General features: G+C 40.0%; 1 protein-coding gene across 1 annotated transcript in view; it reads right to left on the bottom strand.

Annotated features, from left to right (window-relative positions):
* Positions 1–10,101, bottom strand: part of smim14 (small integral membrane protein 14) — a 47,878-nt gene extending 37,777 nt beyond the window's left edge. Inside the window, exons 1-2 of the mRNA XM_073064816.1 lie at positions 9,769–10,101; positions 7,497–7,599 (exon numbers count right to left, since the gene is read on the bottom strand). Coding sequence (XP_072920917.1) covers positions 7,497–7,571 — 75 coding nt within the window. The 5' untranslated portion in view covers positions 7,572–7,599; positions 9,769–10,101. The remainder of the gene's footprint in view (positions 1–7,496; positions 7,600–9,768) is intronic.
* Between the last annotated feature and the right edge of the window lie 7,188 nt (positions 10,102–17,289).

Below are 17,289 nucleotides of genomic sequence, written 5' to 3'. Positions count from 1 at the left end.
ATCCTATAGTTGATATCACACACTGAAATTCCACAAGGGTTCAGCGCATTATTTATAGTAAAACAGGTAAAACAAGCAGGGATTTAATTGAATAGACATACAGTATTCATTGCATCATCATTGTTGCTAAGAGTTCCTTCTAGCGTTATGGTTACATTTTATGACCTACCAGTATGTTTCTTTTTTTTAAAAAAAAACTCATTATGTCCTATACTCACAAATCACAGAAACAGTTTGACTCAAAGAGTCTGTGCTAAGCTGTTAATCCCATCGACTTGCACCTGGACCAATGCCATCCATGTATTTATCCAACCTTCTCTTAAACGTTGCAATCAAAACCACATCTACCATTTCTGCCGGCAGCTCATTCCACATTCTTGACATCCTCTGAGTGTGGGAGTTCCCCATCATGTTCACCATAAATATTTTCAGCTTTCACCCTTAACCCATGACCTCTAGTTTGTTTCACGCAACTTCAGTAGAGCAAGGCTGCTTGCATTTACTGTATCTATACCCCTCAACTGCGTACACCTATCAAATCTCCCCTTGTTCTTCTATGCTCCAGCGAATAAAGTGCTAACCTATTCAACCATTCCCTCTGACTCAGGTCCTCAAGTCACGGTAACATCCTTGTACATTTCCTCTGCTCTCTTTCAATCTTATTGATATTTTTCCCATAAATAGAAGACCAGAACTGCACACCAGTCTTCATCAGGTAAGCAGTTCCAACCTGGGTTCAACATCTCCCAAGATATGTCCCGGGCCCAATATTTTAATGGAACTACAAAGAAGAGGACTATATTTCAAGAGAAGTTTGGAGGAGATTTGGTATGGCACCAAAGACTCTAGCAAATTTCTACAGATGTACCGTGGAGAGCATTCTAACTGGTTGCATCACCATCTGGTGTGGAGGGGGCACAGGATCAAGAAGATCTGTAGAAAGTTGCAAACTCAGCCAGCTTCATCATGGGGATAAGTCTCCCCAGCATCGAGAATATCATCTGTCTCTAGATTTGGCATGGCATCTAAAACTTTGACAAACTTCTATAGATACGTGGTGGAGAGTATATTGACTGGCTGCATCACAGCCTGGTATAGAAAATGTGACAGAAGGTAATTGATATGGTCCAGTCCATCCTGGGTAAAGACCTCACAAACAAGAGAAAATCTGCTGATGCTAGAAAAATGAGCAACACACACAAAATGCTGGAGGAACTCAGCAGGCCAGGCAGCATCTATGGAAAAGAAGTACGTTCAACGTTTTGGGCCAAAACCCTTCAGTAGGACTTCACAAACTTCAAAGGATATCCCTCGAAAACTAAGCCTCCCTAAACCTGTCAGCCTTGCCTTTTGTTCTAACAGGAATGTATGAATAACGCCCTCTTAATATTACACTTTTGAAAGCCTCCCATTTATCAAGCATCCCTGTGCCAAGAAAACAACCTATCCCAATCCACTCTTTCCTGATACCAACAAAATTGACCTTTTTCCATTTAGAAAATCAACCTGAGGGCCAGTCCTATCCTTCTACATAATTACCTTGAATCTAATAGAATCATGATCATTAGTCAAAGTGTTCCCCTACACATGCTTCAGCCCTGTCTCATTCCCTGGTGAAAGATCCAGTATCACGCTCTAATTGGGTCCTCTATATATTGATTAAGGATGTTCTCTGTTTATTTTAGCTTAATAGTTATATTTTAGTCGGGCAAAGATGAAATAACTTAGAAATTGCAGAGAACACAAACCTCTCCTGTTATCTGCACATATAATTTTGCATCTATCCATGAATATTAATGCAGAGATGTAAACTACAGGACATCTTCCATCATCTTATTGAAGGTACTAAATCACCAAATTTAATGAGTTTGTACAGGTCGGCTGCAGCTTTGCAAGTCTAAAAGCTACCGATAATTTCAGCATCAGAATCAGAATTATCACTAACATACGTCATGAAATTTGTTTTGTGGTAGCAGTATTCTGAACTGATAGCAATTATGCAAACTTTGCTTTTAAGGATATATGTCACAGGAACAGCATGGCACAGGATTAACAGGTTTTTAAAATATCAAGGAAATGAAGCAATATTCAAGTGCAGGTGCAAGAAAAGCAAAGGCATCAAGGAATAAGGTAAGCAATGATTTCATTCAACAATTTAGAGAAAGTAGAAGGGACTGAGTGGCTTACTCCTGCTTCTATTTCTTACATTTTTAGTTTCAGAACTGCAAGCTAACACATCAAAAGGAAACAGTCCTTTTCAGTTTCACTTCATTTACTGAGAATAAAAGTTATTTTCTAACTTTCTTTGGCTTTGTTCTTCCTTTTCTTTGACTCAGACTAGAGTCTATGTACTTACGTAACATTTTCATATTTTCAGACGCAAATTCCCTCCTGAAACAATGATTAACAAGTTCCCTTTTTCATGTGGTTTGGGCAGTCAAAAAATGGAGACCAGACCTGTTATTACTGAAATCAAGTATCACTGAACACTTAGCAGCATATGGCCTTAACACACGTTTAGGCAGACCTACTAAGATTACTCTGCTATAACTGAGAAACAAAGAACAGTATTTTCCAGAAACGTGAAATAAAAACTTTTTTTTGTTAATTTTGTATTATTAAAAATAATTACAGAGAAACTAGCAGAGCTAACATTTCAGGCCAACATCTTTCCATCAGAGCTCATTGACCTGAAATATTCCAACATTTTCTGCTTTTAACTTCTGTTTTGAATTGACAAAACCAACTATTCAAACAAATGACTCCTAAATTTAGAAGCAATAGTAATTTAAGATACAGTCTGCAAGTACTTCAGGAATTTGTATCTATGGACGGCCTTCTTATCAAAGCTATTAGAAATTTAACAAGGAATTTTGATCAGCCGTTCAAACAGGCAGAAACTAGCTGAATCAGGTGGAATCTTCGTGAATGGGACCTTATAATTGCATTAGGTTTCCAATGCAGTTCTAACGCTTGAAAAACACCAAGTATGAACTCTGAACCATGTAAAGCAAACATGCATCTCTGCTGCCATCCCCCTAGAACCATGAAATCCCTCTGTGAATCCTATACCTAGTCCTGAACTCTTGGCAACAACTTTCCACTCCTTAGCTTCAGTAAATGGTGAATACCAGGGTATAAAGCAAATGAATAAAAGTAATTTCCCTTTGCCTCACAGTCCAGCCTCTGGCTGAGATAGGAACAGGACTATAATGTGACTGGGTATCACTATATAAAAATAATGGGCTGTGCAATGAAGGCAGAGATGAGGCATAAAGGACAGTATAAGAAGAGTTTTGAATGATTTTTAAGCGAAGATACAAGGTTACTGCAGGTAGTAGTAAATAAAGAGTTGAGGTCAGTTTCATTAGCCATGATCTTATTCATCGGAGCAGTGAATTCAGTGGGCCCAATGGCTTATACCTGCTCCTAATTTGTATGCTCATATGAACCTTACTTGTTTAAAATGGGTGTAACTCAAGCAATAACTGAAAGCACGAGGTGCAGTTTGGCAATGATAGATTAGACAAATTACATCAAGACAAAAATCAGTCTATTGATGCATTTTAAGGAAATAACACTGGACAACAAAGACTGCTTCCTGATTACTTTCGGGTGTATCTTGTGGATTTTAAGCTGCTGATCATGAAAGTCACCACGAAATTTCCTATCAAGCACCATTTTAAGAACAAAATCACACATATTTGTCATGTCAATTCATAATTCAAACAACTTAAAATGTTGCCCATGATGTAAGCTGAAACGTTTTCTACTTTGTCCGGGCATGCTTAGATGGGGCAGATTCTGCATGGCAGGACGGATTTTAGAAAGGCTATAAATTTCCAAGAAGGCTTTCAATATTTGGGACAGATGTTTCCCAGAATAACTGATGCCAAGATCAAGGAAAGCATGCTTGTTGGTCCACAAATCAAACAGATCATCAATGGCAGGCAATCTGAAGAACTTCTAGTTGGCCTGGAGAAAAATCACATAGAAGGCATTCAAGGATGTTGTTGAAAATTTTCTTGGAGAGCTACAGAAGTTCGCTGATGACACGGCCATAGTGGGGTGTGTCAGGAATGGACAGGAGGAGGAGTATAGGAAACTGATACAGGACTTTGTGATATGGTGCAACTCAAACTACCTGCGTCTCAATATCACCAAGACCAAGGAGATGGTGGTGGACTTTAGGAGATCTAGGCCTCATATGGAGCCAGTGATCATTAATGGAGAATGTGTGGAGCAGGTTAAGACCTACAAGTATCTGGGAGTACAGTTAGACGAGAAGCTAGACTGGACTGCCAACACAGATGCCTTGTGCAGGAAGGCACAGAGTCGACTGTACTTCCTAAGAAGGTTGGCGTCATTCAATGTCTGTAGTGAGATGCTGAAGATGTTCTATAGGTCAGTTGTGGAGAGCGCCCTCTTCTTTGTGGTGGCGTGTTGGGGAGGAAGCATTAAGAAGAGGGACGCCTCACGTCTTAATAAGCTGGTAAGGAAGGCGGGCTCTGTCGTGGGCAAAGTACTGGAGAGTTTAACATTGGTAGCTGAGCGAAGGGCGCTGAGTAGGCTACGGTCAATTATGGATAACTCTGAACATCCTCTACATAGCACCATCCAGAGACAGAGAAGCAGTTTCAGCGACAGGTTACTATCGATACAATGCTCCTCAGACAGGATGAAGAGGTCAATACTCCCCAATGCCATTAGGCTTTACAATTCTACCGCCAGGACTTAAGAACTTTTTAAAAGCTATTATTAATGCTTTTTGAGATAGTGATTTAGATGCATATCATATTTTTTTTTACTGAGTTAAGTATTGTATGTAATTAGTTTTGCTACAACAAGTGTATGGGACATTGGAAAAAAAGTTGAATTTCCCCATGGGGATGAATAAAGTATCTATCTATCTATCTATCTATCAGAGCACCAAACTATGTGTAGCTGGTTGACAACATGCTTCAAGCATACAAAAACATGAAGTGCAACATGTCACTAAAGATTCATTTTCTGCATTCCCATTTAGACTTCTTCCCTGCAAATCTTGACACTGTCAGTGACGACCAGTCATGGAGAAGCAGTGTCAGGGCGACTGGAATCAATCAATGCTGGCTGATTATTGTTGGACACTTAAGCAAGGAACCTCAGACGCTAAGGCTGAACACTTGCAAAGCGTCCTTTTATCTTTTTCCACCTATCACCTCCCAACTTCTACCTCATCCCACCCTCCTACCCAACTGTTTCAGCTACCTGACCTGCTCATCTCCTCCTGCATTTTATGTGTTTCTCTGGATTTCCAGCATTTGCAGAATCTCCTGTGTTCAGCCATTTATGATGTTAGGTTTCGCCTTAAAGGAAGTGATGGCCTGCAAACTCTGTCAGAACTGACGTACATCTGATTCAGTATCTAAATTCACTTGGAATTGCTTTCTCACTCTTAACATAGTCTTCCATAGGTCATGCCTGAACTTGTGGAGTTCTGGATCACCAGCTTTGAACACCACAGATCCAGCCTCAGCGAACTGTCAATCTCATGGTTCTTCTATGGTTTCTGTTTTGTGTATGTATCAAGGAAAAGTCTAGCAATAGGGGATAAAGAAATAGTAGAAGAACCAAATAAATATCCCTTCTTTTATCTTCAAGGAAGACAAAAAAAAAAACACCTTCCAGAAATACCGGTGAACCAAGGCTCCAATGCAAATGGGGAAGAAAAATAAACTAGCATTAGCAAAGAAATGCTACCAGAGAAGTTAATGAGCCTGCTAACTGATAAATCGATCTGATGTAATCAATAAACAGCAGCCTGACATACATAGTGCTGCTGTCCAAGTGGTCTAATGCCAGTGGTACAGCCTGGAGCTCTTGAAAGAGGTGGTGACCGAGATGTGGAAGTTAATGTGTTCAGTGTATACAGGTAAGTGAAGAAACACCCTGCCATTTTAATCTGAAATGCAAGTGAGAATTGACAGCAATGATAACAATGTTAAGATAAAATACTTGATTTTTTTCTCTTATTTTTTGCTTGACAAGACCACCTCACAAAACAGGTAACATGTCGATGGTAATAAATTATAATTAAGTACTATATAAAATATCTTTCTCTTTCTTAAAATGCTAAAAGCAAGCATAGTTGTTCACCACCAACACTCAGAGGACCATTTAACTAAATCTGCTTGTCAACCTTCCATAAATCCATCCAATCAAACTGCTAAAAATCACTCAGCTCCAGCATCAAACCCACATTTTTTTTCTACTCCATTACTCCAATCTCCCTTCAAGTCATTTCCAAACCCATCTTATTCATGTACCACAACTCCTACACCTTTGACCCTCTGCCATTAAACTATTGACTTCCCAGTTTCTGGGCCTCCACTTAGCAAATGTTCTCAAGAAATTTTTCTCCTATTCCTTATGTGTTGTTATTAACCCTCCCAAGCAAAACCTTGACTTTATCATAATTGTGAAAGCAAAGCAAATAAAACAAAAAAAAAAATCACCTAGTCTTCTTTTTCTTTTAAAAGTCCTTGAACATGTTGAAGAACCTTAATTGAATCTTCCTATTCAGATTTCTTTCTTAATAAAGTATGAAACAAGTCTGATCAAATGTACCAACAATATCCTTTGTGATTGTGACAAAGGTGACAGGTCTTCCAATTTACCTTCAGCCTTTGATATGGTTGACTTCATTATTCCCCTTTAGTATTTTCCTACCACCTAGACAAGACCATACTTACTTTGTTAATTATATGTACAGTACCACCAGAGGATCACCTGTAATAGATTGTCTTCCAGCACCCACACCAGTGCTTTTGGAATTCTTAAATATTTTAGCCTTGGTCACTTCCCATTTCTCATGCACAGAATACAAAGAAGCAAACTGCTTACAATCTAGATATTGTAATTACACCAATGCCAAGACCAACTATTTTCAGCTCCGCAATGTTACTCACATTCTGTCCCTACCTCAGCTTTTTGTTTCTGAAAATTCTCATCCATGACTGTTACCTTCAGAGTTGGCTACTCCACCTCTCTTGTCCTGTAAGTTTATGATCATCCAAAACTCTCCTGTCCTAACAACACTTAATATCATTGGTTCAAAGGTTAACAGGAGCAAAGTTTAAAATTCTGGCCTTTTACTCCAGTGCTACAAGCCTCAGATTCTTCAGTATTCCTGTGTCGGTCCTCATCAGGTCCTCATCACCCAAATTCAAATCACACCAATACTGGCGAACATGACTTCTGCTATCAATGCTGTGCTGTTGAGATCCATCCTAAGCCTCTAGTTACTCTTTGGAACAACTCTAAATCTCCCTGGCTCACTGTAAAAGTTTGTAAATAAACTCCAGTAACATGGGTATTTTGCAATGTCAAAGAACTCAATTAACACAAGTCATCATTGCTGCTTTGTAATACCATATACAAGTGATATTCAAATTCAGTCATTCATGTAAATAATGGAGAATAGTTTATGCAATAATTGATTATAAGGCTCTTACCAAATTTATCAGCCTTCTCATAGCATATTCATGTGAGCAGATGCATTCACATGGGTCAAAACCTCCTTCCGCCATTATAGGATAAAGATTGTCCAGCTAGTTTCTGTTAATTAAGTCAAATGAAAACAATTATAATATATTTAACAGGGGCAGTCCTTATTCAAAGTAGAACCTAATTTTAAAAACCCTTTGTGGGTTCTAAATCAACAAATGTTTTGAATACATAAAAATACAGTGTACATAGAAACTCATGATACCAACTCATCTCTTTGCAAATTATTAAATATTCAACCAGCTATTGTTCTTCACCTTCATTGGTTCAATGCCGTGGAACGGATAAAACAAAAATCCAAATATTGATCTGATACTCTGCTTGTGCCAGGTTCCAGTGATAAGGGATGCAACAGCACTGTCATTTTTGCATGATGTGTAATTTGAGATTTTAAAAAGTTCACTTTGTTTTTTTTTCCATGTTCTGCAATTGCACTATTGATTTGCTGCAACATTTAAACATACGAGAAAGGAGCACCATATTGATTACAAGGAAGCTATCTAAATCACTAGTTTCAGATGGCCACTGGAATCAATACCACTTGGCATTTTGTTTTTGCTTCTCTGGCCTTGACATTTAATGTGACAGAAGATTAGCAGTTATAAGGACTTACACTGAAATTCTGTAGCTTGGAATGTAAAAATCAATTATAAGACTAGAAGACATAAAGGCAGAATTAGGCCATTCTGCCCATCAAATCTGCTGCCGTTCCATCATGCCTAACCCAATATTTTTCTCAACCCCATTCTCATGCCTTCTCCCCATAACCTTTGACGCCCTAATTAATAAAGAATCTATCAACCTCCACCTTAATGACTTGGCCTTCACAACTGTCTGTGGCATTGAGTCCCACAGATTCACTACCCTCTGCTTAAAGAAATACCTAATCTCTGTCCTAAGTGGATGTCCCTCTATTCCAAGGCTGTATCCTCTGGTCCTAGACTTACCCACTATATTCACTCTATCTAAGTCTTTCAATATCAACTAATGCAGGTAATTAAGTAATCTTTATCAAAGTAATTTTTAATTGGGCAACACTATCACAGCATACCCTCATCTCTTGGATTTTCTATTTACCCATAGTGTTTAACTTATGGACTTTTTTTGAACTTGGAGAAGAAGTGTTAACACTTGGCGGCACAAAACACAACCAATTATATACTAACTGAAAAAAACTTACATGTATTAAAAAAAATCTCATCACATTTTTACAAAACTATATTAAATGGTTTGTGGAAAAATTGCAGCAGAGGAAGTACAAGCAAAATAAGATATTTGCATAGTGCACTGAAGCTTTTGAAACAGCTGGTCGGTATGTAAATATCTAGTCATCTATTTTTAAATCTACTTCCGCACCAGACATATAATCGAAATAGAAATGAATCACTTTCACCAGTACTTATTCAACTACTTGCTAAAATTTGTGATTTTACTATTTCTTACAATAGTAGAAGTGTTATCTGTATTTAAACAATCCCAACTATTCACGATCAAAACGTGACCACGACTCATGAATGCACAACATAAGCATTCAGAAAATTTAAAACGGAATAATTGTCATTCAAACTGAACCTGGGGCTTGCGTGAAAAAGACAAAAAGCAAATCATATGCATACATTTAAGATGACGAACTAATCTAAAACACATATTTGGTTCCTAGGATAATTGCTGTAGAAACAGAATTTGCAGCTCGTGGTTTATACAAAATCTTGAACTTAACATATGCAACCTTCATTCTAAACTGAATTGCTTTACATCGAAAAAAAACACAAAACGGCAAGAAAGGGAATTTACACTGAAGGCTTTGGTCAATTTACACTAATTACACAGCTACAACCGGGGCACAGTTTTTAAAATCAAGGAATCTGGGAAATGATGCGAATTATATATACTTCCGTCATCCATTGTCAATATGGCTAAGTTTAGAAATGTAAATCCTAAAACAACCTGAATAGAAATGAAAAATGGTCGAAAACAGAAGTAAGCAAGACTTTAGTTTTTCATCCTAAACTATTTAATCGCGTTTGGAAAACACAATAACGATATCGTTACAGCTCGGCACCGCAAACGATCAGAAAATGGGGATCCCTTCAGATGTGACAGCAATTTGTTTACAAAGCTGAGTCCTTTGAGAAAACCCATCCCTCTCCCCCGCGCTGAACGGTTTCCACCAAGGGCGGCACAATAAGACCCGAGCGCTCCGGGCCCGCGTTTCCTTACCCGTTCCCGTGCTCGACAACCCGCTCCTGCCGGCCGCACGGTCGCTCCTCGCCACTGTTTTGACACAATAAACACCCGCTTACGTCACGAGGAGGCGGGGCCGCGGTACCCGGATCTATGCCACCTGGCCTTCTCCGGCTGCGTGCTCGCACACAAAGCGCGTACGTACGCGCTCGCGGTGTTTGACTGGGAAACCTAAGTCCGATATTCGGCGGCTATGGACTTGCCACCTTAAGGGAGAATGCATCAGTCAGGGGAGAGAAGCCGGGCAGTTGTTATTTTATTATCCAACTCCTAGGTCTTGCAGTTTCTAGGATTTATCTAGAGCGATCAATCGAATGCGCAGGTAGCATCCCCGTGCGAAGTAAGATGCCGATGCAGCCCGTTAGGGGGCGCCATCTTGGGTGGGTCGTGTCGGCGCCTGAATTCCGAGGTCGTGTCTGCACTGGGTTGGCCCGCGCGTCAGCTGGAGGCTCGCGGGGAGCGGTGACGTGTGGACGAGAGAAAGGTTGTGGGTCAAGGTGGCCGGAAGTTCGTGGGAGAGGCGGCCGCTAGCGCTAGGCGGCGCGAGTTGCTGGCCGGATTACCCCGCCAGTACGATTCAACGTTGGATGAAATAATTTAAATACGCACTAGTGAGCTATTACATACAGTCAGAATTGGAATGTGTACTGACTGGAAAGACTAGCATGTGGAGGCGCAGCGAGACTTGCTGCGCAAACGCGCTGTGCCCTGTAAGTGCGAAATGCAGGTAGATCACACCACATCAAAAAAAAGCCAACGAGTAAATTGCATGTGATGGTTCGAGGGAGGGAAAAATGTCAGGAGGATTCCTTCGTTAACATTATCTTGCACACTTGGTAAATTCGAATCAATTGCTGACCAAATTGCAATACTGAATGCATTTATAAACTGATATGAGTGAACATCCTTCCCAAATTGCGTTGGCGCAGTCGCTTATCTTTTAATGACTTCTGAAGTTTAAAAAATGAAAGTGCTGAAAGAGTCGGGAGGTCAAACTCTTCAATTTGAAATAATAATCCTGTTTCTCTTTCCACAGATGCTGCGTGTTTCTGGCATTATCTATTTAATTCAGATACTGGTACTACTTAAAGTTAAAATCTGATGTCCTCGATAAACTGCTGTAACATTCTGTGGTAGTTATCAGCATATAAATGCTGGAAGAGTTCAGCAGGTCAGGCAGTATTTACATTTTGATAGGTCTTCACTGTGGAAGACACTAGCAGTATGGTGGAAGTTCCAGGTGTGAGGGGTCATGAAGTGTGTAAAATTCCCATTTCTAGAGAGAAGATTCTTGGGAAACTGAAAGGTCTGAAGGTAGATAAGTCACTTGGACCAGATGGTGTACACCCCAGGGTTTTGAAAAAGGTGGCTGAGGAAACTGTGGAGGCAAAAAGCTATTATTAATGCTTTTTGAGATAGTGATTTAGATGCATATCATATTTTTTACTGAGTTAAGTATTGTATGTAATTAGTTTTGCTACAACAAGTGTATGGGACATTGGAAAAAAGTTGAATTTCCCCATGGGGATGAATAAAGTATCTATCTATCTATCTATCTATTAATAATAATCTTTCAAGAATCCCTAGATTCTGGAATGGTTCAGAAGACTGGAAAATGGCAAATGTCACTCCACTCTTCAAGAAGGGAGAGAGGCAGAAGAAAGGAAACTATAAACCAGTTAGTCTGACCTCAGTGAATAGGAAGATGTTGGAGTCGATTATTAAGGATGAGGTCTCAGGGTACTTGGAGGCACATGATTAAAATAGGCCGTGGTTAGCATGATTTCCTCAAGGGAAAATCTTACCTGACAAATCTGTTGGAAAAGGTGCCATATATGAAGCTGTTTAACAAGCTACAAGCTCATGGTATTACAGGATAGTTTCTAGCAAGGATAAAGCAGTGGCTGATTAGCAGGAGACAAAGAGTGGGAATAAAGAGAACCTTTTCTGATTGGCCTCCAGGGAATAGTGGTGGTCCACAAGGGTCTGTGTTGGGACTGATTCATTTTACATTCTGTGTCAATGATTTGGCTTTGTTGCAAAGTTTGCAATCGATATGAAGATGGGTGGCAGAGCAGACAGTTTTGAGGAAGCAGAGATGTTACAGAAGGACTTGGATTAGGAGTATGGGCAAATAAATGGCAGATGGAACACAGTGTCAAGAAGTGTATGATCATGCACTCTTAATAGAATAAATCAAAGGGTTGACAATTTTCTAAATAGAGAGAAAACACAAAAAAACTGAGGTGTAAAGGGACTTGAGAATCCTTGTGCAGTATTCCCTAAAGGTTAACTTGCAAGTTGAATCTTTGGTGGGGAAGGCAAGTGCAATGTTAGCATTCATTTGAAAAGGACTAGAGTATAAAAGCAAGGATGTAATGTTGAGACTCTTCAAGTGAGCAATGACAAGTTCCTAGGTGTCAAGCCTTTGAGGATCTAACCTGGTCTCCACAGATCAATGCAGCGCTAAAGAAGGCAAGACAGTGGCTATCTTTCATTAGGCGTTTGAAGTGATTTGGCTTGTCACCTAAAACACTCAAAAACTTGTATAGATGTGCTGTGAAGACTATTCTGACAGGCTGCATCACTGTCTGGTATGGGGGTGGGGAAGCTACTGCACAGGACCGAAAGAAACTGCAGAGTGTTGTAAAGTTAGTCAGCTCCATCTTGGGTACTAGCCTCTGTAGTGTCCAAGACAGCTTCAAGGAGAGGTGCCTCAGAAAGGCAGCGTCCATTATTAAGGACCCTCATCACACAAAATATACCCAGTTCTCATTGTTACCATCAGGAAGAAGGTGCAGAAATCTGAAGGCACACACTCAAATATTCAGGAACAGCATCTTCTCCTCTGCCCCATGATTCCCAAATGGACATGGAACCCAAGAACACTACCTCACTTTTAAAAAAATATATACTTCTGTTCTGTGCTGTTTTATTCTATTTAATATACATATATATAATAGATCTATTACTTTTTTCTTTTTATATTATCATGTTTTGCATTGTACTACTGCTGCTGAGTTAACAAATTTCACGAAACATGCCGGTGATAATAAACCTGATTCAGATTCTGACTTTATAATGCACTGATGAAATCTCATTTGGATTATTGTGAGCAGTTTTGGGCCCTGTGTCTTAGAAAGGATGTGTTAAACTGGAGAGGGTTTGCAGGAGATGCAAGAAAATGATTCCAAGGTTGAATGGCTTGTCATAAAGAGTGTTTGATGGCTCTGGGCTTGTATTCACTAGAATTCAGAAGAATGAGAGGTGACCTCATTGAAACCCATTGAATGGTGAAAGGTCTTGATAGAGTGGATGTGGAGAGGATGTTTCCTATGGTGGAAGAATCTTAGACCAGAGGACACAGCCTCAGAATACAGGGATTTATTTAGCCAGAGAGTGGTGCAGCTGTGGTGGCCAAGTCTTTATGTATCCTCAGGGCAGAAGTTAATAAATTCTTGGTTGGTTAGGGCATGAGGGATACGGGAAGAAAGCAGGAGATGGGGCTGAGAGGAAAATTGGATCTGCCATGATGAATGGTGGAGTAGCCTCAATGGGCCAAATGGCCTAATTTTGCTCCTATATTTGGTGGTCTTATGTAGAGAAATAAACAGTCAACATTTTGGTCTGAGACTTCATCAGACTATAGGCACAGCAATTTCATTGCACGCCTTCCCCAGAATATACCCATTAGGCTTTGATACAGTATTTCTTTAGGTTTTGGCTATAATATTTCTTTTATCATATCATCTGTTCCTTGGGGTCATTTGTCACCTATGTCCAGTTTTGTGACTTATGAAATTAGTAATAACATCAATGTGGACTGCAAGCTCTTCCATATATAATGTAGGACTTGACAGCTGGGGTAAGTAGATGTGTAATTTGTCGGATGGTGGTGTTCTATTGTTAATTCCAGCATTCTGTGTGCTGATGCATGAACTAGATGCATTGAGAATCTTAAATCCATGCATCAGCGTACAGACTCCATCTTGAATGTTCCTTTTCCTATTTGATTTATCATATGTCAGGAGTTCCCAGAATTCAGTGGAAAAGTTATGTTTTCAAGGAATCTTTAAATACATAATTGAATCTTTTCTTCTGTCTGGTTGTGCTCGACTCTACAGAGTAGACCATTAGATATTGGAGCAGAATTAGGCTGTTCAGAATAGATTCTGCTCCTCCATTTGATCATGGCTATTCGATTTTCCTCTCAGTCCTATTCCGTCTTCTCCCTGTAACTTTTCACGACCTGGCTTATCAAGAATCTATCAACATCCACTTTAAACGCACTCAATGACCTGCCTGTAAAGATGCCTGTGGCAACAAATTCCACAGATTCACCACCTTTTGGCTAAAGAAATCCGTCTTCATCTTCATTCTAAAAGAATGTTCCTTTGTTCTGAGGTTGTGCTCTCTGGTCCAAGACTCCCCTACTATAGGAAAAATCTTCTCCATATCCATTCTACCTAGGTCTTTCAACATTTGTTAAGTTTCAATAAGATCTCACCTCATTCTTCTAAATGCCACGATGTACAGGCGCAGAGCCATCAAATGCAACTCATATATGATAAGCCTTTCAATCCCGGAATCATTTTTGTGAACCTCCTTTGAACTCTTTCCAATGTCATCATATTCTTAATGAAGGGCCCAAAACTGCTCATAATAGTCCAAGTGAGGCCTCAAAAGTGCCTTATAAAGTCTCAGCATTACATCAATGTTTTTGTATTTTAGTCCTCTCAAAATGAATGCTGACATTGCATTTGCCTTCCTCACCACCAGCTCAACCTGCAAGTTAACCTTCAGAGAATCCTGCATGAGGATTCCCAAGTCCCAGTGCACCTCGGAGTTTTGAATTTTCTCCTGGTTTAGAAAGTAGTGTGTGCTTTTATTCTTTCTGCCAAAGTGCATGACCAAACACTTCCCAACATTGTATTCCATCTGCCATATTTTTGCCCATTCTCCTAATCTGTCTAAGTCCTTCTGCAGCTTCGCTGCTTCCTCAACACTGCCTGCCCCATCCACCTATTTTTGCATCGTCCACAAACTTGGCCACAAAACAATCAATTCCATTATTGACATACAATATAAAATGAAGCAGTTCCAACACCAACCCCTATGGAACACCTCCAGTCACTGGCAGCCAATCAGAAAAGGCTCCCTTTATTCCCACTCTTTGCCTCAAGATCATCCAGTGCTCTATCCATGCCAGTATCTTTCATGTAATACTATGGCCTCTTGCTAATCAGCCTCATGTTTGGCACCTTGTCAAAGGTCTTTTGAAAATCCAAGTACACAACATCCATCGATTCTTCTTTGTCTATCCTGCTTGTTTTTTTCTCAAAAAAATTCCTACAGATTTGTCAGGCAAGATTTTTCCTTAAGAAAACTTTGCTGACTTTGACCCATTTTATCACGTGCCTTCTCGTACCCCAAAGCCTTATCCTAAGGAATCGACTCCAACATCTTCCCAACCACTGAATTCAGGCTAACTTCTGCTTCCCTTCCTTCTTGAAGAGTGGAATAATATTTTCTACTTGCTAATTTTCCTGAACCAAGGCAGAATCAAGTGATTCTTGAAAGGTAATTAATAATCCCTCCGCAATCTCTTCATCTACTTCTTTCAGAACCCAGTGTGTAGTCCATTTGGTCCAGGTGACTTATCTACCTTCAGACCTTTTGGCTTCCCAAGCACAGTAATAGCAACTCCACTCATTTCTGACCTCTGACACTCGAGAACTTCTGGCATACAGATAGTGCTTTCCACAGTGAAGACTGATGCAAAATACTTAATTCAGCTCATCTGCAATTTCCTTGTCTCCTATTACAACCTCTTCAGCATCATTTTCCAGCAGTTCAATAGTGACTCTCACCTGTCTTTTACTCTTTATATATCTCTGAAAAACACTTTCGGTATCTTCTTTGATATTATTGGCTAGCTTCATATTTAACTTTTTTGCTGGTTATGGCTTTTTTAGCTGACTTGTGTTGGTTTTTAAAAACTTCCCACTAATTTTTGCTCTATTATGCGGCCACTCTTGCTTTTATGTTGACTTTGACTTCCCTTCTCAGCCACGGTTGTGTCAACATGCCTTTAGAATACTTCATCTTTGGGATGTATCTATCCTGTACCTTCCGAATTGCTCCCAGAAACTCTAGCCATTGCTGCTCTGCCGTCATCCCTGCTTGTGTCCCTTTCCAATCAACTTTAGCCAGCTCCTCTCTCATACCTCTGTAATTCCCTTTACTCACTGTAATACTGATATTTCTGGCTTTAGCTTCTCCCTCTCAAATTGCAAGGTGAAGTCTATCATATGATCACTGATTCCTAGGGGTTCCTTTAAGTTAACATCCCTAATCAAATCTGGTTCATTACCCAACACCCAATCCAGAATAGCTGATCCCTTATTGGGCTGTAATGCTTTAAAAAAGCTATCTTGTAGGTATTCTACTAATTCTTTCTCTTGGGATCCAAAATCAGCATTAACCTGATTTTCCCAATCTACCTGCATATTGAAATCCCCATGACTATTGTAACATTGTCCTTCTGACTTGCATTTTCTGTCTCCCGTTGTAACCTTTACCCCACATCCTGGCTATTTTTTGGAGGCCTTTATATATAACTCCCATCAGGAGTTCCTTAACTCTACTCACAATGATTCTACATTTTCCGATCCTATATCACCTCTTTCTAAGGAGTTGATTTCATATTTTTACCAACAGTGCCACACCACCTCCTCTGTCTACCTGCTTGTACTATCGATACAATATGTATCTCCTTGTGATGTTAAGCTCCCAACTATAATCTTTCAGTGATGCCAACAAAATCATCTGCCGTATTTTGTATGTTGTGTGCATTCAAATATTACACCTTCAGTCCTGTATTCATCAGTCTTTTTGATTTTGTCTCTGTTACACTGCAACTCATTCCACTGGCAGCAATTCTGCCCTATCATCCGTCTGTCCTTACTGACAGTCTCACTACACAATACCTCTGTTTGTATACCAACTGCCCCATCTTCAGCCCTATCACTCAGTGTCCCATCCCCTTCCAAAATTAGTTTAAACCCTCCTTAACAGTACTGGCAAATCTGCCTACAAAGATACAGTATTGGTGTATATGTCCCTTGTGTACAGGTCATACCTTCCCCAGAAGAGATCCCAATGATCCAGAAATCTGAAACCTGTACCAGTTCCTCAGCCATGCATTCATCTGCCAAGTCATCCTATTACCCTCACTGGCGTGTTGCCCAGGCAGCAAACCAGAGATTACTACCCTGGAGGTCCTGCTTTTCAGCTTTCTATGTAGCTCCCTAAATTCTCTCTTTAGGATCTCCTCTCTTTTCCTACTTATTAGTGCCAATATGTACCAAGAATTTTGGGTTCTCACCCTCCTCCTTTAGAATGCTGTGGACCTGATCTGAGATGCCCCTGACCTTGGCATCTGGGAGGCAACATCTGGGTCTACTCCTCTAACTATGGAATCCTCTTATGCAGTCC

This window comes from Hemitrygon akajei, chromosome 13 (genome assembly GCF_048418815.1).
Source record: "Hemitrygon akajei chromosome 13, sHemAka1.3, whole genome shotgun sequence".
Taxonomy (NCBI): Eukaryota; Metazoa; Chordata; class Chondrichthyes; order Myliobatiformes; family Dasyatidae; genus Hemitrygon; species Hemitrygon akajei.
This window is presented reverse-complemented; position numbering and strand designations above follow the sequence as displayed.